This window comes from Eupeodes corollae, chromosome 2 (assembly GCF_945859685.1).
Source record: "Eupeodes corollae chromosome 2, idEupCoro1.1, whole genome shotgun sequence".
Taxonomy (NCBI): Eukaryota; Metazoa; Arthropoda; class Insecta; order Diptera; family Syrphidae; genus Eupeodes; species Eupeodes corollae.
Window position 1 is genome coordinate 37057796 of NC_079148.1, and position 24174 is coordinate 37081969.

The 24174-nt window shown below is 36.6% G+C and overlaps 4 protein-coding genes across 4 annotated transcripts; 3 read left to right on the forward strand and 1 right to left on the reverse strand.

The window, feature by feature from the left end:
• Nucleotides 1-6296: 6296 nt before the first annotated feature.
• LOC129946035 (putative nuclease HARBI1) lies at nucleotides 6297-7708 on the forward strand. Its single transcript, XM_056056050.1, has 3 exons — nucleotides 6297-6592; nucleotides 6665-7094; nucleotides 7164-7708. The coding sequence occupies exons 1-3, from the start codon at nucleotides 6477-6479 to the stop codon at nucleotides 7674-7676; spliced, it is 1059 nt and encodes a 352-aa protein (XP_055912025.1). The 5' UTR covers nucleotides 6297-6476; the 3' UTR covers nucleotides 7677-7708.
• Nucleotides 7709-7733: 25 nt separating this feature from the next.
• On the reverse strand, nucleotides 7734-9033 carry LOC129946036 (uncharacterized). The gene is made up of 3 exons (XM_056056051.1): nucleotides 8784-9033; nucleotides 8545-8725; nucleotides 7734-8485 (listed from the first exon to the last, which is right to left on the reverse strand). Coding segments are annotated over exons 1-3 (816 nt in total). The 5' UTR covers nucleotides 8786-9033; the 3' UTR covers nucleotides 7734-7852.
• A 792-nt stretch (nucleotides 9034-9825) lies between these two features.
• LOC129946672 (monocarboxylate transporter 7) lies at nucleotides 9826-12500 on the forward strand. Its single transcript, XM_056056933.1, has 5 exons — nucleotides 9826-9984; nucleotides 10047-10910; nucleotides 10970-11114; nucleotides 12043-12163; nucleotides 12240-12500. The coding sequence occupies exons 1-5, from the start codon at nucleotides 9907-9909 to the stop codon at nucleotides 12448-12450; spliced, it is 1419 nt and encodes a 472-aa protein (XP_055912908.1). The 5' UTR covers nucleotides 9826-9906; the 3' UTR covers nucleotides 12451-12500.
• Nucleotides 12501-17129: 4629 nt separating this feature from the next.
• Nucleotides 17130-18247, forward strand: LOC129947885 (receptor-binding cancer antigen expressed on SiSo cells). Its single transcript, XM_056058637.1, has 4 exons — nucleotides 17130-17456; nucleotides 17526-17657; nucleotides 17729-17845; nucleotides 17911-18247. Exons 1-4 carry the CDS (start codon nucleotides 17292-17294, stop codon nucleotides 18118-18120), a joined length of 624 nt encoding a protein of 207 aa, XP_055914612.1. The 5' UTR covers nucleotides 17130-17291; the 3' UTR covers nucleotides 18121-18247.
• Nucleotides 18248-24174: the final 5927 nt, after the last annotated feature.

The following is a 24174-nucleotide window of genomic DNA, read 5'->3' on the forward strand; positions in this document are numbered from 1 at the left end:
CCAAGTAGGCGACAAACAAAGCAACAACAAGTCATATGCAATGGTTACAGATTTGAGGATATAAAAGCTCTTGCTAACTGGCCAGAGGACACAGTTTATTTTTATATATTAAGTGAAAAAGTGATACAGATACAGAACATAAATGCCGCCACCAACAAAAAGCAGCATCTGGATCTATTTTAATTTAAATAAAAATGACAAGTCTGAATCCAAAATATGACCTTCAAACATACTCACGAAAAGGACGCACGACTTCTTCGTTGAAAAACCACTTGAAGTCAAAGCACCCAGAAGAGTTTGTTTTATTTGAGAGCGCCAACAATGAAGAAAGCAAAAATATGAGTACATGTCTTTTACTTCTGATATTGGGAAAGATCCCAGCTCAAGTGTTTCCTTGCTAAGCTTTACTTGCCACGGAGTATCAGAAAACTTTGAACGAACATCAATCGTATTAAGATGCGAGACGTTTGAGGATCGCCATACAGGTGACATTTGGAGGTTTTAATGCCAAGCTAGGAAGAGAAGACATCTTTGGTGGCATAATCGGGAGATACAGCCTGCACGACACTACCTCCGACAACGGATTCAGGCTGGTCGATTTCGCTGCGGGGCGAGACGTCCGGGTAGCTAGTTCACGCAGTTCATGCATCTTAATATCCACAAGGGGACATGGAAATCCCCTGATCAATCAACCGTCAACCAGATTGACCACATTGCGATCGACGCACGACACTTCTCCAGTATCCAGGATATCCGAACATTCCGAGAGGCCAACATTGAATCGGACCACTACCTAGTTGTAGCCAAGGTACGGCTACGGATATCCCGATCCAAGCCAAAACAAGGAAGTACTATGAGAAGATTCGACGTTAGACGGCTACAATCGCAAGAGACTGCCATGTCCTTTTCCGATCGAGTCTCTAATAACATCTTAAGGAGTCCTATGCTGCCTGCATTAAGCATTGAAAACCAGTGCCAACATTGCCTTGCAGCCATCAGAGATGCCGCCTCTGAAGTGCTAGGTTTCACACGGCCACCACAGCGAAACCCCTGGTTTGACGACGAAAGCTGGCAAGCGCACGCAGCGAAACAAGAGGCATACAAAACGGCGCTGCACAAAAGGATTAGAGCTGCTCGCGAGCAGAAGAGGAGAGAGGAACACCGGCTTCATAGATGAAAAAAAAAGAGAGCATGAGAAGCGCGCGATCGAGGAGATAGATGGATGTCACAACAGGAATGAGGTTCGTAAATTTTACCAAAAGGTAAAAAATAACTCCCAAGGGTACCAGCCACGAACTGAATCCTGTAAAGACGATCAGGGGAACATCGTAGTAGAACCGGAGTCGATGCTGAGAATATGGAAAGATCACTTCTCCAAATTATATAACGGCGATGACGAACCGAATTCCGCTGTAAGGGAGATAGAACTACTCAACCTCGGCGACGCAGATCAACAATTCCACATACCTGACCTTGACGAAGTGAAGATAGCTATATCTAAACTTAAGTCAAACAAAGCTGCTGGAGCTGACGGCATCACCGCCGAACTATTCAAAGCAGCAGGCGATGACTTGGTAGGGAGCATGCACCAACTCATCTGCAAAATTTGGTCGGAAGAAAGCATGCCCGATGAGTGGAATCTCTGCATACTGTGCCCGATACATAAGAAAGGAGACCCTCTAAACTGCGCAAACTACAGAGGCATCAGTCTCCTTAACATTGCGTATAAGATCCTCTCTGCCGTATTATGTGACCGTCTGAAGCCATTTGTCAACAACCTGATTGGTCCTTATCAGTGTGGCTTCAGACCAGGAAAGTCCACTATCGACCAAATATTCACACTACGGCAGATCTTGGAAAAACCCAGGAGCTTCAAATCGATACCCACCATCTTTTAATCAATTTTAAAGCCCCATATGACAGCATTTATAGGGAAGAGCTCTACCTAGCAATGTCTAGTTTTGGCATCCCTGTCAAACTTATCCATTTGTGCAGAATGACGAAGGAGAATGCTCGCTGCTCTATCAAGGTCGGAAAAGATCTTACCGATGCATTTGATGTCAAAAAAAGTTTTAGACAAGGTGATGCACTGTCATGCGACTTCTTCAACATCGTTCTGGAAAGAATTGTGCAAAACTCAACCGTCAACACTAGAGGCACAATCTTCCAAAGGTTAATCCAATAACTCGAATACGCAGATGAGCTCGACATAATTGAAGATCAAAGCGTGATGTCAGTGGAGCGTTTTTGAGCATTGCGACGGAGTCGAAGAAGATGGGTTAAGTGGTCAATGAGGGCAAGAACAAGTATATGCTGTCATCAAAAAAGGACACTGAACGACGACGTCTGGGACAAAACGTCACCATGGACAGCTATAACTTTGAGGTAGTTAAGGACTTTTTCTACCTAGGCACCGCTATTAATGCAGACAACGACACCAGCGCTGAAATCAAACGAAGAATAACTGTTGGAAATCGCTGCTTTTTTGGACAATTGAGAAGTAAAGTCCTCTCTCGAGCATCTAAAATCACCATATATAAGACACTCATCACCCCGACTCTCATTTATGGCGCTGAGGCCTGGGCCCTGTCAAAGAAAGATGAGAGCTCCTTAGGATGCTTCGAGAGAAAAATTCTTCGGGTGATTTTTGGTCCCGTACGCATAGATGGAGAATGGAGGAGAAGATATTACGACGAACTGTACGGGCTGTACAGCGACACTGACCTAGTTAGCAGAATTAAAGTCCAACGGCTTAGATGGCTAGGTCATGTAGAGCGGATGGACATCAACGCTCCAGCCCGGAAGGTCTTCGAATCCGATCCCGAGGGACGGCGCAGTAGAGGAAGACCGCGACTCAGGTGGCGCACCCAGGTGGGAGAGGACCTCAACCAACTTGGCGTGCGAAACTGGAGACAGCTAGCTGGCTGGAGACGCATGTTAGTTGAGGCCCAGGTCCGCCGCGGACTGTAGCGCCACCTTAAGTAAGTAAGCTTACCGAATGGAATATTTTGAAGGAAAAAGTGCACTGTATTATACGAGATTAGGGCTCCAATATGAAAACAGGTATGCGACTAGCATCATTGACTGATTTAGATCGCACTGTTCACAAGATGCAAATTGTAATTCGACATGGTTTACAATCGCAAGAAAATCTAAAAGACATTAAGCAAAAATTAAAGAAAATTTCAACCCATTTCAACCATTCAACTATTTCTCAAAAACAGCTAGAAAAAATTCAGGACAGACTTAATCAACCACATCTTAAAGTACTCCAGGATTATGTGACATGCTGGAATAGCACATTCTACATGTTTAAGCGCTATTCCAAGATAAAAGATGAATTAAATCTTTTGCCAATGACAACAAAATTGAACCAATTTTGCCAGAAGAATGGAAAATAATTGAAAGCTGCCTTGAACTACTCAAACCTTTTAAAGAAGCTAATCGTGAAATGAGCAGTTCTCAAGCAATTATATCATCTGTTATTCCAATAATACAAATGCTTAAGAAAAAAGCAACTCCGAAGGGAGTTAGCATATTACCGAAATAAAAAAAGACTAGAATTGGATAATAATCCCCTTAATTGGTGGAAAGTCCATCAAACAGACTTTAAAAGGCTCTCCAAGGTTGCACTGAGGTATTTATCACCTCCACCAGCCAGTTTTCCCAGCGAACTACTATTTAGTGGAGCTGGATTAATACAAGATCCACTAAGAAACAGATTATAGTTTGCGAAGGCTGCAATCTTGCTTTTTATTGAATATAACTCACCCATTTTTAAATTAAATTATTAAACTCAAAGATAATTCGATTAAATTTTTCTTTATTTACGGACTTAAAATTGTTTTTATTTAATAAATTCTAAAATCCGCATCCGCGGATGTGAGTCTCAAAAAATCCGTCAAAATTTGTACATCCGCAACAACCCTGGTCTGTTCTTCTTAAGTTCCAGTTCATATTAGCTGCCAAATAATCTGTCACTTTTGAAATGAAACTGTCAAATTTAACTGCAAAATTATTAACTATATAGTTCCACCGTGGAGTTCAAGTTTTAAATTCTCTTTTAAGTCAACTGATTGTGACATTGCATTTTATCCGCTTAAACTTAAAAGTTTAAAGGTTAAGTGAGGTTAGGCAGAATTTTGTAGACTAACGCCCATGTTCCGAATTTCGATCGAAAGTGAATTGAAATCACTTTTTAATTTCACGTGAAATGAAATTGCATGTTCTTCAATTCGATCGAATTCGAAAACTTCGAAATTGCTTCGAACTGTCAAAACTGAAGAATCATACATTTTTATATTGTTTCTGAAGTAAAATTTTTGCTGTTTTGAATATGAATGCAATATTATTATCAATTTTAAGTGAAAAAAGGAAGAAGAATTCAAGAGATAAAATAAGAAAGAAAAAAATATATTGGATTTGATGACACATTTTAAGTGTGTGAAAATTATGTAGAATTGTTCTGATAAAATAAGTTATTTTGGATTAAGCAAAGACGCTTTTTTATATGTTCTAAGGGAAATAGAACCTTTTATAATACCTTCTTCAATTCAAAACTTACTGCAACCATCCGATTCCTAGCAGAAGGAAGCTTTCAAAGATCAATTCACAAAATTAAAAAATGTGATTTGAATGCGTTCGAAAAATGGAACAAACCGAAATACAGAACATCCATTTGCATGTTCGAAAATCCATTTCACGATAACGAATTGTGGAACACCCAAATTCACTTTCGCAAAGTGTATTCACAATAAGTGAAATGCAGAACATGGGCATAAGAGTCCGTTTCACAATTTAAAAGTAAATTTTGTAGGTCCTACCCAACACTCAAATTTATTTGGTTAAATCCTCCCGTAAGCGAACAGTGCGTTTTACATCTATCCTTCTCACAAATTTATGTGTTGTTTAGCTACTTGATAGTGTTCTAGTGTTTTGAGAAGGGTATTAGGGTAAGTTTGTGATTTTTACTTATTGGAATGTTTTTATGTGGCGAATATATCGTTCTATAATGAATTTAATGATTTCATTTGAAATACGCGTTTTTTATTTTTTTATTTTGTTAAACAAAAAAAACTTATCGAACTCATCCTATAAGATATCGAAAACTACTTTTACGCCCATGTTCCAAATTTCGATCGAAAGTGAATCACTTTTCCATTTCACGTGAAATGAAATTGCATGTTCTTCAATTCGATCGAATTCGAAAACTTCGAAATTGCTTCGAACTGTCAGAACTGAAGAATCAAACATTTTTATTTTTTTCTGAAGTAAAATGTTTCCTGTTTTGAAGATGGATGCAATATTATTATCAATTTTAAGTGAAAAAAGGAATACAAATTCCAGAGATAAAATAAGAAGGAAAAAAATATATTGGATTTACTGACACATTTTACGTGTGTGAAAATTATGTAGAATTAAGTTATTTTAGATTAAGCAAAGACGCTTTTTTATATGTTCTAAGGGAAATAGAACCTTTTATAATACCTTCTTCAATTCAAAACTTGCTGCAACCCTCCGATTCCTAGCAGAAGGATGCTTTCAAAGATCAATTCACAAAATTAAAAAATGTGATTTGAATGCGTTCGAAAAATGGAACAAACCGAATGCAGAACATCCATTTGCATGTTCGAAAATCCAATTCACGATAACGAATTGTGAAACACCAAATTCACTTTCACCCAAAGTCTATTCACAATATATAAAATGCAGAACATGGACATTATTTTGATGAAAAAAGAAATTTAAGGACATCATTACATTCAGGATATCACTTGTTACAATGTTAACTGTCAGCTATATGAGCGCTATTTGGTACCTTATCCACCTTATAACTTCTAGTTAGACACTAATCTCCTGTGAATTTTATCTCCTGATTGTGGAACAAGCCCTAATAGTATTAGACTGAAAATAAGAGTTGCTTTAAAATAGTAAATTGTAAATAACTTTGTACTTATTTTTCCACAAAACTTTTTTTATTTACCTAAAATGACAGAATTTTTAAATTTCTTAACTTAGAATAAGATATTAGTTCGGACTCAGTGGAACCTTTGGAAGTGACTGTCATTTTGATGTATCAAAATTTGTTTCTCACTTCCACTGATTAAAAAAAAATAAAACAATAAAATTGGCTGCATTTTATCTCTAGTTGGACAGGCTACCCTGGATATTGAACGAGTTTGATACCTTAATTGAGATAGCTCGCAAAAAAGTAAAACAACTTTCAGCTGTTCAAAAATAGCAGACAAACAGTTAGATTTAAATAAGAACATACGAATTCAACCAGCTACTATCGCCCATGTTCCGAATTTCGATCGAAAGTGAATTGAAATCACTTTTCAATTTCACGTGAAATGAAATTGCATGTTCTTGAATTCGATCGATTTCGAAAACTTCGAAATTGTTTCGAACTGTCAGAACTGAAGGACCATCCATTTTTATTTTGTTTCTGAAGTAAAATTTTTGGTGTTTTCAAGATGGATGCAATATTATTGGCAATTTTAAATGAAAAAAGGAAGCAGAATTCAAGAGAAAAAATAAGAAGACGAATTTTGCGAGACAATTCAAATATATTGGATTTACCTGACACAATGTAAGTGTGTGCAAATTATGTATGTAGAATTGTTCTGATAAATAAAGTAAATTCTTGATTTCCTCTTTCAAGCTTTCATGGTAATTTTAGATTAAGCAAAGACGCTTTTTTATATGTTCTAAGGGAAATAGAACCTTTTATAATAACTTCATCGATTCCTTCAATTCAAAAACTTGCTGCAACCCTCCGATTCCTAGCAGAAGGAAGCTATCAAAGATCAATTGGCAATGATTTAGACATAGCTTTGGCAAGGCCAACGGTTTGTAAAATCATTGAAGAAGTTTTAAATGTTTTGCAATCTAAATTGTGCAACAAGTGGATCAAACTACAGATGACTGAAACAGAACAGCAAGATTCAAAAAGATTTTTCCTTGAGAACTACGGAATCCCAGGAGTCATAGGATGTGTCGATGGGACTCACGTGAAAATTGTGAAACCTCACGGCGAAGATTCAAATTTGTATTACAACAGGAAGGGCTACCATAGCCTCAACGTTTTACTTGTAAGTGAAAATTATGCTTTTGGTATGTGAATGCAAGTCAATAAATACAGTTTATTTTTTTCATTTTAGATTTGTGATTATAAAATGAAGATCAGATCTGTTGATGCAACACATCCTGGGGCAAGCCATGACTCTTTAATATGGTCTATGAGTGATGCAAGGCATCATTTTTGGGAACAATATCAAAGTGGACAACGGGGTTCTTGGTTGCTAGGAGATGCTGGATTCGCGCTTGAGTCTTTTGTACTTACTCCGTACAGATTTAGTCAGAGCGGCACAAATCAGTCAAATTTCAATAGGAGGCATGCCTCAGCTAGAAATGTTATAGAAAGAACCAATGGAAATCTTAAAACACGTTTTAGATGCTTATTGAATACATTGTATTATTCGCCACAAAAGGCGGTGAAAATTGTAAACGTCTGCTGCGCCCTTCATAACATTTGCAAAGAATTCAATTTGGATATGCAATGTGAATCTAGAATTGAACAAAATGATTCTGATACAGAGGAGGATGCTAGCGAAAACTTTCCAGAAGAGGCAGCCCTTATAAGAGATTCAATTGCACAAACTATGTTTTCTTGATTGCAACATAATAATAAAAAAAAGAAAATACATATCTACCATGTTTATTAATTTTTTTATTATTAAATACTTAAATAAAAACAAAAAGGAACTTCAGGTACTAAAATAATAAAAAACAAAAAGGTACTTCAGGTACTTATGTATGTAAATAATAAAAGATCATTACATTACTTATTTTAGTTTTCTAAATTAAGTTTCATCTCCTCTATTTCAAGACGTTTTCTCTTAATTTCGTTCTTCTCAGCATGAAGTCTTAAAGCTTCCGTATTATATCTTTTTTGCTCAACGTTTTGTTCTTTTAAAACATCGCAAAGTTTCTCAATTGCACGATAACATCTTTTTAGGCTAGTTTTATTTTCCTTGGATATTTCAATGGATTCAGTCATATCTGTTGCAATCGTCTTCAAAGTGGCTTTTTGGTCTTCCATGTATTTAAAAATTTTATCTGGCCTCTCTACATTTTTTCTTGTTTTTTGTGGTTCAGGTTCTGGTAAATCTTCTTCAATATAACAGCTAAAGTCGACTGTCATGTTAGCATATTTTTGCGCTTCATTTTCATCGCAAGAACTTACGGGCGATTCAATTTTTTGTGAGTTGTTCAATTTTGGAGCTGAATCACTAAAAGATCCACCAAAAGTGGAAGTCCCTTTGATGCCATCAATAACACTGTAGATACCCGTAAGTTTTGCAATTCCATCTTCAATGGCAGAAATTGGAAGAACATTATTTCCTCCTCCACCTGTTGCTTTGGCTTCCCTTTTGTTGTGTGCCAGTTTTTTGCGTATGTTGGATTTCCAGTCGGACCATACCTGCAAGATGCTTTGAACGATAAACAAAATATTTTATCAAATGCATGTTTTGTATTTACCTTCTTCCATCCAGTTACGTCTTTTACTGGCGGTCCCTCACTGTTTAAGGAACTGGACAGATTAGCCCACAATGATTCGGAGTGGGCTTTGTCTCCGCTTGAGAAGCCTCTTGCTATGATCGGATGATCCTCCATCCATTTCAGGAATACCTTCTCCTGTCGTATATTTTTATGTTTTCCCCTAAAAATAAAAACAATAATAATACCAAAAAACGACAAAAACACAATTTTTTTCTTACATTTTGCAGGAAGACGAAGAAAATTTCAAGCTAATGCTAAAGAAAGAACAAACTAATTGCAACTGTATGGCAGACAATACAATTCACAGAAATATAAAATGTGATTTCAATGCGTTCAAAAAATGGAACAAACCGAAATACAGAACATCCATTTTCATGTTCGAAAATCCAATTCACAATAACGAATTGTGGAACACCCAAATTCACTTTCGCAAAGTGTATTCACAATAAGTGAAATGCAGAACATGGGCATATACTTTAAATTCAACTAGCTACTCTGTCATTCTTTTTTGACATTCCAACTGTTTTGGATCAGCTGTTCATTTTGAACGTTGATTTGTGGGCAGGAGCTACCTACAATTCCTAAATTCGTATTTTAGCATCATCACCCTGAGAGATATAAACCAAACAAAATTATAAATCCATACAAAAAAATCATAAAAATTGGAATTTATTAATTTTTAAAATAATAATAAACACATTCATTTCGTGGAAATCATTAAGATTTTGAAATTGGTGTCAGATGTTTTTTAACTAATTATAAATATGTTGTGCCTAGGAATTGGATAAACAGATTCCTCAGAATAACAACTTATACAGTAGTTTTTCTAATCTTCTTATCCGGTATCGTTTTAAATTCTTCAATGGAAAATATTTATCTGTCTTTTATTACCAAATAAAATTTTAATCATACCTACCTTTTTCTTAAGAACAAAAACAAAACAGCAGTAATAGATTTTATTAAACTAATAAACTCTTACTTTTATTAGTGCTGCCACCTTGCTGCAAGTCATATACTGTAGGTGTAAGTTTACGTATAGTTTGATGACTTCCTTATGATTTACAATAACGTTCTTATCAAACGAAAAACGTTTGAACAAGAAAGATACGCGGGCCTCCTTATTATTATGTATGTACCTTTTTTAATCCATCTAGAATCAAAAAGCAAATTACTGATTAGCAGATCTCTCCCCAGCATCTTTTGTTATCTTTTAGGTTGATCTAGTTCCATTTCGTAGATGTAGATATAAACAGAAAAAGATGCCTTTAACTTAGTGCAATTTTGAATATTAACTCGTTCGGTTGCCAAAAAATAAAGGTGTCCGGTTTGCAGTATTTTAAAATGAAAAAATCCATAAGGCTCGAGGCTCCCGATGGTGGTTGGGGAATTCTTGTTTGTTTTGGAATGGCAATGCCGTTTGTATGTAATTTCTATCATAGTTTCTAAATCTTCCATACAAAATGTCTTTGTTTTGACTTTAGATAAGCATTCTTGGTTCGTTTCCATCATTCGGTCTGGTTTTTGGGGACTTTTTGAAGAGTATCGGAGCTGAAACAAGTGCCATAGCTTTCATAACAAGTGCTTTCTTTTGTTCCCTAAGCTTTGCGGGACTCTTCTCGAATAGTCTTTTTAACCGATTTTCCAGAAGGACCGTTGGAATTGTTGGTGGAATATTGTATTTCATTGGAAACGTGATGCAAGTTTATGTTAAAACCACTGCTGAACTAACAGTGGCCTACAGTTTAGTACAGGGTATTGCCGCTGGTCTAATAATTCCCGCCTCCTACACGTGCTTCAATAGTTATTTTGTCAAAAAACGCGTTATGATGATGGCGTTTAGTCAAACTGTCATCGGAGTCGGAACTATGTGTTATCCGGTGGTGATACAAAAACTCAACGAATTGTATGGATTTAGAGGATCACTGTTGATCCTTGCAGCTATCAACAGTCATGCAATTCTAGGAATGCTTATTATGCAGCCAGTGGAATGGCATATGAAAAAAATTGTTGTGAATAATGATATTGAAAGAGATCGTTCGGAACCTCTCATGAACGCTGAAGAACGAGGCTCTCGGCAGTCTATGCATTTGCGTCCACACGAAAATCTTTCAAGTCGAATGGGAAGCTATATCAGTTTGGGCACGTGGAACGGGCCAATTGGTGTGAGTGCTGAATCTGTTAAGAAGCGATCTTACTGGCAATGTATTGAAGATTTTTTGGATCTGTCACTTTTGAAGGACCCCATTTATTTGAACATAGTTTTGGGAATGTCATTTGCTTTGTATTCGGATTTGGCATTTTTTACATTGCAACCGATGTATCTTTTTGAATTGAATTATACAAAGGTAATTCTTCTTGTTGGAACTATGTGAATAGCATATCGTTTATTATTATGTTTTTTAAGATGGAAACTGCTAACATTATCGCGTTTGGGGCTGCCGCTGATTTGATATCACGTGTTATCATAGCTTTAAGCGCTATATTTGTGACAGTTTCATCTCGTCATATATATTTGGCTGGATCGTTTTTCACATTTATCACACGATTTGGTAAGATTTTTATGACACTTATGTTTGTACTGTTCGCGTTCTTTTTTGTGTATTTAAGTGTTTGTAAATCAGTCAAGTTTGACATTATTTGTTGTGAAATACATATGTATCATTTTGGAACTCAAATGCAGCATACAAGTCTTCCTATAAACTTTAGTAAATAATTATAACGTGTTGTGTAAAATGACTACGGCATATTTTGTTTATCATTTGTCTACACAGTAGATCTTGGTTATAGCAGTCAACTGAAATTAATTGATTTTTGACATATACGATTGGAACCGAGAGACCCAAATTGTGGAATACCACCTGCTAAGTTCCGACTATGACCGTATATATAATTCTTTTCGCAAAAAACTATAATAATCGTATTCAAATATTTTGTTTACTTTAAAAAGGAACGTGTCTTGTTTATGATTCTTGACAGCTGTCAAATAAGAAAACACAATTTTATCAATTGTTATAAAGTGGATACGTTCAACGTTCAATTCAAGACACATTTTTTGTTGTTTAGGTGAAAAGTTCTCATAATGTGAATGGAATATTCAATAAACGTATCCAAAAGACAACTCAGTTGACAGACGTCAAGTATATCAGAAAATTGAAGAATTTGTATGCAACAATTGAAAAGCATTGATTTGAAATCAATTTCTTTCATTAGATTTTCTCAGAATACTGTTAAAAATTTCTCCATGTATGTATTTGTGAAAGCATTCCAAATGTTGTCTAAACAAGACTCATTGTATTGATGACGTATCTGTTGGTATGTCAGTTAGTAAGTATTTTGCTTCATTCAAATTTATTAACAGTTTTAATTTTAGTATTGGAATTGTTTAATTTAATAAAAAGTATTTTTAAGAGAAATACAATACAAAACAACTGTCAAAGAATAAATACATCTGAATAAGTTTTACTTTTACTCTTATAGCTTTCCTGGAAGTCTTTGATTATGTTAATATGGCGATAGTAACTGCCATCATGGGTTTCTTGCGCACATGGATCCACGTTACAATGCCATTGGTCATTGGAGAATATCTTTCAACAGAACGGTAATATTCAAACTTGTAGCTTTATCAATTTTTTAATAATTGCAAACATTTTTTTAAATTTTAATGAATATTATAGTTTTTCATCTGGATATGGTCTGTTTATGTTCCTGCAAGGAAATATAACATTTTTAATAGGACCAATTGTGGGTTACGTTCGTGATCGGACAAAAGATTATGTTGTAACATTTCATTGTGTAAACATTTTTATGGGACTTTGTGTATTTCCATGGCTAATAGAAGTATTTTATCTTAAATGCCGAAAATACAAAAATAGCACTAGATCATGACTTTAAATAATTTTAAGAATAGTAAATAAAAATAATAATATATAAGTAAATGCGTGTTGTTTTTTTAAGCTAAAGATTTGTAAAAAAAAAGTGTCTGGTGATCTGATTGTTTGACAGTTTGAAACTGAATTGAACTTATTTTCATCAATTTATTTTGCTGTGAAAATTATTATGAGGCATATAAATGTTTGGCGTATAAAGGTATGGAACAGTTAATCTTTGCAAATAAACAATAATTAAATACTCTATAGGCCCACGAATATACGAATGACTTTTTATGCGTAAACCTCTAAAACTATGCAATGTTTCCACTTTAAGTTTTAGTCAATGAAAACATTTTTAGTTTTCAAAAATTTTAAATTTAATAAATTTAATTATCATGCAACATACTTACAATCATATATTAATAAAAACAAATAATATTTTAATAGTGTTTCATACTGGTAGTACTGGCTTTTGACACCTGCCAAACTCAGCTTAAATTTGAAGTGTCATAATATTATTTGAACCATTTAGGTAGACACAAACGTTGGCACTTTTGACGTATTTCTTGATGATTTTGGTCGTCATAATCGAAGGACTACGCAAATGGTAAATTGTATAAAGATATTTAAAAAGAGTAGAAACGTCAATCACCCAACAAACTTCTCCATCTACCTCGGTCCCTAGCTAGATGTCTCCAGTTTCACGCTCCAAGTCGGGTGAGCTCACCTTCCACTTGTGCGCGCCATCTGATCCGCGGTCTTCCTCTACTGCGCTGTAGTGTGGGTGTGGATTCGAAGACTTTCCGGGCTGGAGCATTGGTTGCCATGCGCTCTACGTGACCCAGCCATCTAAGTCGTTGGACTTTTACCCTTCAGGCTAAGTCAACGTCGCTGTACAGCCCGTACAGAACGTCGTTCCATCTTCTCCTCCACTCCCCTTCGATGCATACGGGACCGGAGATCACAGGAAAAACTTTTCTCTCGAAACGACCCAAGGTGTTTTTATCCGCTTTTGTCAAAGTCCGTGCTTCTGCACCGTATAGCAGGACGGGGATAATAAGGGTTTTATATAGCAACACTTTGGTCCCTCTAAAGAGGACTTTAACACTCAATTGCTTTCTAAGTCCAAAAAAACAGCGGTTAGCAAGAGTTATTCTGCGTTTGATCTCAGCGCTGGTGTTGTTTTCTGCATTGAAAGCGGAGCCTAGGTAGACGAAGTCCTTGACTACCTCAAAGTTACGTCTGTCGATGATGACGTTTTGACCAAGACGTCGGTGTTGTATGTCCTTTCTTGACGATAGCATGTACTTTGTTTTGCCCTCATTAACCGTTAAACCCATTTTTGCCGCCTCTGCCTCAATTCTCACAAAAGCCCCATTGACATCACGCTGAGTTCTTAATATTATCTCAATGTCATCAGCATATGCCAGTAATTGGACAGACTTTTGAAATATAGTGCCTCTAGTGTTGACGTGTGAGCTCTGCACTATTCTTTCAAGCACGACGTTAAAAAAATCACATGACAGCGCATCACCTTGTCTAAAACATTTTTGACATCGAAAGGTTCTGTTAAGTTGTTTCCAACCTTTATGGAGCAGCGTGAATTCTCCATGGTCATCCTGCACAAACGGGCGAGTTTGGCAGGGATGCCAAATTTAGACATGGATCTATGCAGCTCGTCCCTGTAGATGCTGTCATATGCGGCCTTGAAATCGATGAAAAGATGGTGGGTATCGATTTGGTGTTCTTGGGTTTTTTCCAGGATCTGCCGTAATGTGAATATTTGATCAACTGTGGGCTTTCCTGGTACAAAACCACATTGATAAGGACCTATCAGGTTGTTGACGATGGGCTTTAGACGTTCACATATTACGGCAGAGAAGATTTTATAGGCGATGTTAAGTAGACTGATTCCTCTATAGTTGGTGCAGTTTAGAGGGTCTCCTTTTTTCAGGATCGGGCAAACAATACTGCGGTTCTATTCATCGGGCACATAAGTTGGTGCATGCTCCTAACCAACTTATCTCCAGCTACTTTAAAGAGCTTGGCATTCAAGCCATCCGCTCCAGCGGCCTTATTAGACTTCAGCTTAGATATGGCAATCTTTACTTCGTCTAAGTCGGGAGGACGGGATTGTTGGCTTTTGTCGTCTATGTTGAATGGATCATCCTGCCTGACAGAGAAATTCAGTTCGTCGTCGCCGTTATACAGTCTGCAGAAGTTGTCCTTCCATATCCTCAGCATTGACTGCGGTTCCAATATGATGTTTCCACTTTCGTCTTTGCAGTCTTCGGTTCTAGGTTTATGTATCTGCGAATTTCGTTTCACCTGTTCATAAGACTTTCGAACTTCATTCCTGCTTTTAAACCTCTCAATATCTTCGACCGCACGCTTCTCATGCCCTCTCTTTTTCCTTCTGAGAAGTCGTCGTTCCTCTCGCCTCTTCTGCTCATAGAGCTCATGAGCAGCTCTAGTCCTTTATGCAGCACCGCTTTGCGTGCCTGTTGTTTGGTTGCATTTGCCTGCCGACATTCCTCATCAAACCAGGGGTTCCTTGTTGGTGGCTGTTTGAAACCCAGCACATCAGAGGCGGCTTCTCTGATTGTATCTTGGTAATGTTGCCACTGGTTTTCGATACATTGTGTTGGCGGCAGAGAACTTCGAGAGAGGTTACTTGTAACTCGGTCAGAAAAGGATTTGGCGATCTCTGGCGATTGTAGCCGTTCGACGTTGTACCTTCTCCCAGCACCTCCTTGTTTTGCCTTAGGTCTGGAAATCCGAAGTGCTACCTTGGCTAGCTCCTCGGAAAGTTCGTACATCCATTATGCTGAAAGCGTGTCTGGCGTCGATCGCAATATGGTCAAACTGGTTGACGGTAGATTGATCTGGAGAAGTCCAAGTTCCTTTGTGGATGTTGACGTAGGGAAAACGCGAACAGGCTACCACGGCGTTTCGCCCTGCAGCAAAAATTATGAGCCTGAATCCGTTGTCGCAAGTGTTGCCGTGCAGGCTGTTCTTCCCCGTTATTCCACCAAAGGTGTCTTCCCTTCCTAGCTTGGCATTAAAATCGCCCAGGACTATTTTAATATCGTAGCTAGGACACTGCTCATATGTTTTGTCTAGGATCTCGAATAAAATATCTTTGGTGTTGTCGTCTTTCTCTTCTGTGGGGGCGTGCGCGCATATAAGGCTAATGTTGTTTTCGTGGTAGCAGTTACCATAGTAAATTCTTATCTATTAAATTTTCTTAAAACACTGTTGAACATCGGCAGCCTTGCTAATTAAAATGTTAATTTCTTAAAGAATTAAAGCTATGCTTTCAAGGCCAAGGTTTAAAACAAAGGACATGAAAACAAAATATGTCAGGGAAATAGATGTTGGACATTATTTTTAAAAAAAATTCTTAAAGTGGATTAACATGTAGAAAAGTAGAGCGAGCTAGAATACACCAGTGGTAACGCTTTTTACTTCCTATAAAATACTATAACTTTTTGCCAGTGCAGTTTTACCGCAAGCTTGTAAGAAAGTTTGTGAAATATATAAGAAACCTAGCAAAGCTATAAAACTGTAAGAATATTTTCGGACAACAAAAAAAAATGCTTTAAAAGAAAAAAGTGCCTAAAAATATATACACAGTGTTTTTCCATAGGCTTCATTCTTGAATTCTTTATATAGTTAAAACAAACTAAAATTTGGAAAAGTTTCTCACAAAAGCATGGTTCACAGCTCGAGTTAAAAGGTTAGCTTATGAAGAAAGTTCTCTCCAAACCTTTCGGACTTTTTAGTTTTAGTTCTAACAAAAAAAAGCATAATCTCCACAAGAATGATTGCATTTTCTTCTGTCAAAATTCCGCTTAGGTTTTAGTTGAAGTTAAGAAAAAAAGCTCAAGCTGCGTACTACCCTTAATTTTAGAACAATTTTACAATTAGTATCATGAATCTCAAAATTAAAACTAAATTTAAATACAATTCATTAAAAAAGTGTACCAAAACGTTAATAAAAACAGTAAAATGTAAAGCTTATGTACACTTGCAACATTGTGACATACTGATGAAGTCAAAGATGCTATAATAAAGATAAAAATGCTCGTCTCCACTAGAATTTCCATCTGATTTCTTATAATCGGCGTTTTTAAAGTTGTCGACATTTTGTATCTTCTCTATTTTTCAACCAGTGTGCTTCCATTTTTTTGCATCCTCTTTGTCTGCAGAGTTCGAAGAGAAATGCAGATACATGTAAATCAACCATTACGTTAAAAATTTATTTTATTAATCAGTAATTTGCTAATATATTGGCTTTTTCTATTGCAACGTGCCTTAAAATGTCTTACACAGTTGATTTAATTAATTTCCCTTAAAAACGAAAAGAAAGAAATACAAAAAATCACCGCATTTTAAGTTAAAGAAGTCGATTCCTGTATGCAAAAAAGTAAAGCCATCCCTTAGAAGTTTAATTGATAACTTTGTCAACATGAAAAACTGTCTAATTTGTTTTTGTTTAGAAAAAAAAAAATTGAATTTCCTCTCAAAAGACATCAGTTAATTTTGTGGCACCCTATAATAAATTTACTGATTCTTAATGAACACATCCTACGTAGTTGACATGAATGTCAAAAACATATGTTTCTGATTAGATTTTTTCTTTGGCTGTCATTCTCCATCTACATCCCTGGACCCAGAGAAACCACCACTGAATGAAAACAACAAATTAGCCAACCCGTCCGTCGTCGTTGTCGTCGTTGATCTCTGCCTGTCATATAATTTTTCTCCGAAAACCAAGTCCAAATTTTAAGTTGGATTTTCCCAAATAATCTATTCCTCTTTCAAAGTTTTGTTTCCTCAATTCACTTCGTCACAATGTTAACACAAATCAAAATGATTCTTTTAAGCTTCATTGGTTTGTTTCGCCGAGCTATGTGCTGTTTTTCCCGGCGTCGAAAACCCTCAATGTCTGAATCAGAATCCCTGCAATGTGTCAATGTTGTTGTTGATAATAATTATCACATCAAAAAATCAAATCAAGTAAATACACTGTTCTTATATTGAATGTTTATAAAAAAAAGAAACTAAAAACAAAAACTTACTGAACAGGGACAAGATCGAGATTGGAATTCTTGGGACGATGCGCCACGCACAGTCGAAGAACATATTGAACAGTACAGACAAAAAATAGCTAAACCACCGACTCCAAAAGATGAGGAACCAGAACCGGACTTTTTCAGTGTCAGTGCAAATCTTTATTTTGTATCTCATTAACTTTACGTTGATTGAAGATTGTTTATTTTCTTTTGCAGGAGATGACACCTAAAATAAAACCTCAACTCAAAGTTTATCTGGGTCAAGACAAGGAACAAGATAAACGTGATTTCTCTAGATTAGAAGCGAAATCAGATGTTCCCATTGCAGTTAACGTAAGTACATACATAGATCAGCATCTGTGTGATAATTAATTCTCTATAATTTATTATCAAATTAGGCTGATCTAGAAGACTGGATGGAAGAAGATCCTGGTGGTTGGGAAGAACTTGATACCGAAACCACAAAACAATTAATTCGAGAAAAACGAAAGGAATTGCGGCACCAAAAATATGCACATCAGAAATCAAAAAATAACAACGGAATTGTCAATGATAATAGTCCTAGGCACGAGAATTTTGCTTTACGAATTGGTTCCAAAAATACGTAGTACCTACTTAATTAAGGAATAGCCATGGGAAGATAGTTTTGATTAGATTCTAAGCATTTATTTGTATTGTATTGTATTACATAGCCCTTTTATTTGTTTTGATAATGTACAATTTTTATTTGTTGAATTGCTTGTGTGGTGCTTTTGTCTTAGAATCATTCAACCTCCAAAAAGTCTGTATTGCTTTTGAAAATAGCATTAACTATTGTTAAAAATTTTAGCTGCCATTAGAGTGAGTAATATGATATGCAATATGATTTCATGACTAGTTCCAGTTTCAGTTCTGAAATCAAAAGGAAAACACTTCTCAGGAGGGAGTAGAGCATTCAAAATGCTTTTGCAAGAGCTAGAGGTGTAGTACTTATTTATTTTTATTGTTCGTTCGGATAATTACTAAATAAAAACAAAAAATGAATTTAGTCTAAAATCTATATCTCCTTCCAAATGTAGACCGTAATTCTCAATCCAACTGTCTAAAAATTCTTAGAAATTTGTTTTATTGCGTCATGAACTATTCTATGATCTCCATATAAATTTCGTATTTTCTATTCCTTTGACATTGTGTCTGCTATTATTAATTCCAGTGCAATAACAGTTAAATTACCATGAAAATTGTGTTTTCGGCATTAATCAATCCTAAAACTTTACTATCATTCTTATTTCTAATGTTAAGAGAGCAACATTCTCAAAAAGAAAATATTCGATAACTCTTGATTACTGAACTTAGTTAACTAAACTAGTGGTATAGCAATCTTTACAGGTCTAGTTTGGTTGTTGCGTTGACTTTACTGCATTCATATAATATATACCGTTAAACACACTTTTATGATAGTGTTGTTAGTTTGTATGAAGTATACAGACTTCTCAAGCTCAATGTATGAATAAAGCATAAACAGAATAGGAGTATTTATATGAAAAAAAAGACAGAAAAATTACTAAAGACTTACTAAGATTACCTGTTTACAGATTTTAATATATTTTTCTTTTTATTTGAATCATTATTATTTTGAAGCGCCTTTAATATATACAAATTACCAACAAAATAAAACTGCTTAATTTATTGAACAAACAAAGTTTGTTATGTGAATGAAAAGAGGAGAAGTTTGAAGTTGGAATAAGTTTGTTAACTATTTAAATAATGAATAAGACTTCCTCAAGTTTTTATGATAATATTGACTATTATCATAAATAACTGCATCAACAACGGCTACTTTCCAAAGAAGTGGAAGATAGCCAGAGTAGTGGCAATTCCGAAGAAAGGCAGTACCAATATGATCTCACACAACAGGCCTGTCTCACTCCTCAACAACATCAGCAACATTCTGGAAGAAGTTATTTTAAGGGACTGAAGAAATTCTGCAACGAGCATGCAGTTTGGATTCCGACAGGCTCACTCAACGATCCATCCACTTCTAAAGTTTCAGTCCGACGTCTTTGCTGCTCTCAATAGTCACGGTGCCACAGTTGGATGCTTTCTGGATGTCGAGAAAGCGTTCGACAGCGTAAGGATTGAGGCCTTCCTCCATAAGCTCCGAATTTTTAATATCCCACAGGCAATAATAAAAATTTTGTTTTCTTTTCTTTCTTTCTTCCAGAAACTTCTTCGAAGAAATAGATAGTTGCAAGTCAACGATTAGAGACGTAAAGGCTGGAATCGCCTAAGGATCGAAACTTGGACCGTTCCTCTACAGCCTGATGACATCTGACCAGCCAGTGCCAACGGATTGTGAGAACCCACTGTTTGCGGATGACTCACTCACCTATTCGTCCTCCATGTTTCCTACGATCGCTGCCCGAAGAGTAGAAGCACACATAAGCAGACTTTACGAGTACTACCAGAAGTGGGGAATAAGGATAAATACCTCCAAATCGGAACTGGTATGCTTCCGGAGACCTGTCACCAACAACAGCCGCTGTAGATCGGCGGCAGTGGCCCGAAACCTTGTTCTAACGTTCCCGGATTGATCAAGGATTAAAGCCAAGAAGAACGCCAAATACCTGGGAATACACTTCAATGAGCTGCTGCGCTTCAACCCTCACTCTAAGGCTGTGATCGCAAGAGCTAACATCGAAACGAAAATTTTGATATACAAACAAACACCATATATATACATATATACCATATCAAAAACTGCAATGGAAAAGCTTAAAGTCTTCGAGAGGAAGATACTAAGGATATGCACCGATCTACAATTCGACCGTCAACGGCAGAAGCACTATAGTAATCGTAGAGTCTACGAAGAAGCTGAAATCAAGCCACTTGACCAGTTCCTTGCACAGGCAGCAAGGAAGATAATCACCAAAGTCGCCAGCCAACCTACCCAATTACGGAACGACACCCGGGCCCGAGATACCTTTGTGCTATGGATATCTTGGACAAACTTCCCACTGACGACGACGTGTCCTGGCCTGGAGTCAACATACTACCGCGGCTGAACACCGCCACACCCAACCAACCTCCAACAGGACAACCGGGACTGAATAACCCGAGATGAACCTCGCCAACGACACTCTTTTTTTAGCCAACGACTTCATGTTAAACACATGTTAAATCTTGTAATTCATCAATGTATACAGTTAGGCCCCTTTGTGCCAACAAATGTTTTAATTTAAGATATTGTTAAATATTATTTATGTTAGAATTAAGCCAAATGTATATAAATTTTGTATGGTTCAATAAATTAAAATAATAAAAAAAATAATGAATGAATAACAACAAATCAACAGATGGCCAAAAGAAATAACTAATATTATGGAAGTTAAGAATAAAAATCTATATCTTCTAGATGATGTTTATTTCGCTTAATTTTCCAAAATTCGTAAGACATCTTAAATTGATGCTTCATTTCACTCAATATCAGACTTGTAAAAGAATGTAATCCTTTAGGATCATTATAAATCATTTATTTAATTGAACCTCAAGATTGTATTAATTTCAATTAAAATGTGTATGACTTCAAGTAAATGCCAATACTTTAATGGAATGCTGTGACAATCTCAAATTATTTCATTCAATTCAATTGGTTATAGTCAAATGGCATATCTTTTATGAACTCTGTCATGAAAATATTTACAGGTGTAATTCTGGAACGACTTACGCTATGAGTTCAAGATAACAATCTGCTAAACGAATATAAGGCTGGTTTCAGAAAAGAATACTCAACGGTGGACAGTATATTTTCTGTGTCGTGTATCGCCAGACCATTCTTAACGAAAGGAAAGAAGGTAGACACTTTCTTTATTGACTTTTAATTAATCGGAATGCATTGTTTTACAAGCTAAGCTGCTTAGGTATATCCACAAAAATGTTGAATACGCAGAAAGGACTCTACGCGAGCAACCAAACTACGGTATGGAATGGAACAGAAAGATCAAGATGATTCTACACGACATCAAGGCTGTCTTCTGAGTCCAGTTCCATTTCTCTTTTCCTAGTTGATCTCACTACATTTTTACCTGATGGTATTAGTTTTTCAGCGCCACAATTAAAGCACTGTTATTATGCAGAGCCGATGATGTTGTCATATGTGCGAAACAAACTCCAATCATATTGTAACCTATGAAAGCTAATGATTTTTCGCAACGGAACAGGACGATATGCAAGAGAAGAAAAATGGAAATGGGAAAATGTAGATCTTGAGGTGGTGATGGAGTATAAATATTTGTGGGTTATCATAACGTCATCACTATCTCTACAAAATCATTTGAAGGCAAGGCTAATCGATTTCAGCAGTATGAGGAGGTAGAAAAACTTTTAAAGATACTTTATAAAAAAAATGTTCTGTCTCCCAGAAATAACACCTACATTTACGTTGCATCTAGAGACATAGTGGCACCACTCTACATTTTCATATTGAAGATGCTTCTGCAAAATATTAAAAGTTACAGAGCTACCAAACCATTGGCTACCTAACATAATCGTTAGACATCTGCTTTTTAGGAATTCCCAATTCTTTAAAGAGTGGAAATCTTCATAAATTTCGGCAGTAATGACGCTATGTCAACTCATATCGAAGTTTAGCGAGAGGTGGGCTTCTTTACTTTGAGTTAAGGATCGGTTTTTACTAAATTAATGGTATTGTGTCCTAACTAGCCTGGATGCGGAGGGTTTCAGATTGATAGCCTATGCGGACGACGTTGCTATAGCAGTTTTAGGAAAGCATCTTAATATCCTAAAAGAACTCTTACAGAATGCCTTGGACAGACTAATACTTTGGGATGATCGGTGTGGACTGGGTGTTAACCGATCTGGCCTTATTTTCGAGGAGATACAAAATTCCATTTGTCAACCCTCCCTATATTAAAGGAATCCGATTAAAATTCTCAGACGAGGCTAAATACCTGGGTCTTGTCTTAGATAAAAAACTAAATTGGAAACGCAACGTACAGGAAAGAGTCAAAATAGCTACTGTAGCTCTCTTTTCTTGCAAAAAAGCTATTGGTAATAAATGAGGTTTACAACCCAGAATCACGCATTGGCTATCTACATCGGTAATCAGACCGATTTTTACGTACGATGTGGCAGTATTGTTGACTGCTTTAGAGAAAGGTAAAAACAGGAATAAGCTATATAAAGTCCAACGTTCAGCTTGCCTATGTATAAGCGGATCGCTTTGCACGACCCCGTCTGCGGCACTGGACACCTTGCTCTACCTTACACCTCTTGACATATTTAGCAAACAAATAGCTGCAAGCTCTGCTATTCGCCTCAAAGCTTCGTCACAGTGGGCTAACAACAACATTGGCCACTCCGAAATTCTAAGGTATTTAGAATCAATTCAAAAGCACACAGGCTACACCATCCCCCAACTGCAATTCGACAGAAACTTCCAGATTTCTATACCTCCCAAATCTTTTTGGGAGGATAGGACATTCTTGGAGGATGAGTCAATCCATTTTTACACAGATAGGTCAAATACAAAAGAGGTGTGTACTCTGAACGACTGAAATTAAGTCTCTCATTCCGCCTTCCCAATCATTGTAGCGTTTCCAGGCGAACTTTTGGCGATAACGGAAGTCTTGTCCTGGCTCAAAGAAAACGTGATATCAACATCTGATATCCGTATTTTCTCTGATAGCCAGGTCTCTATCAAATCTCTAGATTCTGTCTCTACAAACTCTATAACAGTTCATAACTGTCGATTATCTCTAATGAAGATGGCGCAACAGTTTAATATTCACCTATGCTGGGTGCCGGGCCATAGAGACATTCCAGGTAACTGTAAGGCAGATGAAATAGTCAGGAACGGTACAGCCCATCCTACCACATTTGGCAAGTACTGGCATACCAATAGCTACTTGTAAACTGCTGCTAATGCAAGACGCTGTGAGGAGGGCAGGCACCAGGTGGAACAACATCACCACGTGTCAAGTCACAAAAAACATCTGGCCAACACTGGATTTAAAACGTTCAAGGTGCTTGCTCTCTCTAAGCAGATTGCATATAAGCTCGATAATAGGTTTCATAACCGGACACTGTCTAATAGGAAAGCACGCCACGAGACTAGGCGTATTCTCAAATGACTTTTGCAGAAGCTGTATGCAGGAAGAAACGGTTCTTCATCTTCTCTGCACTTGCCCTGCTCTGGCTCGAAACGCAAGAATTACATAGAAGACTAACGATCTAAACGATCTAAACCATATCGGTATTAGGAGGAAGCCTCAAGATTCATGTGGTACCACAATGGCCCATTAAACTGGCCTAAGTGTGTCCGTTTCCATCTTGGACAGCCGCTATAACCTAACCTAACCTAACTTCAACATCATTTCAAATGCCGTGAGCGAAGAGTAAGTATTAAATATTAGGTGTTTTTAATTTCGATCCAATTTCTACCATTAGACCAACAATTGTAGTCTCAAAAAAAAATGCCTTGATGTACATCAGTGCTTTGATGATAGGATACTTAACGGTTTATATGTATATTTTGAATTGAAACTCAGACGTCTAAGTATTAAACTTACCTTTTATTTGAGCTAATTCAAGCATACAATAAAAATCAGAAAAAAACACTTCCCCATAATAATCAATTTATTCCTCCACAATCGATCAATTTG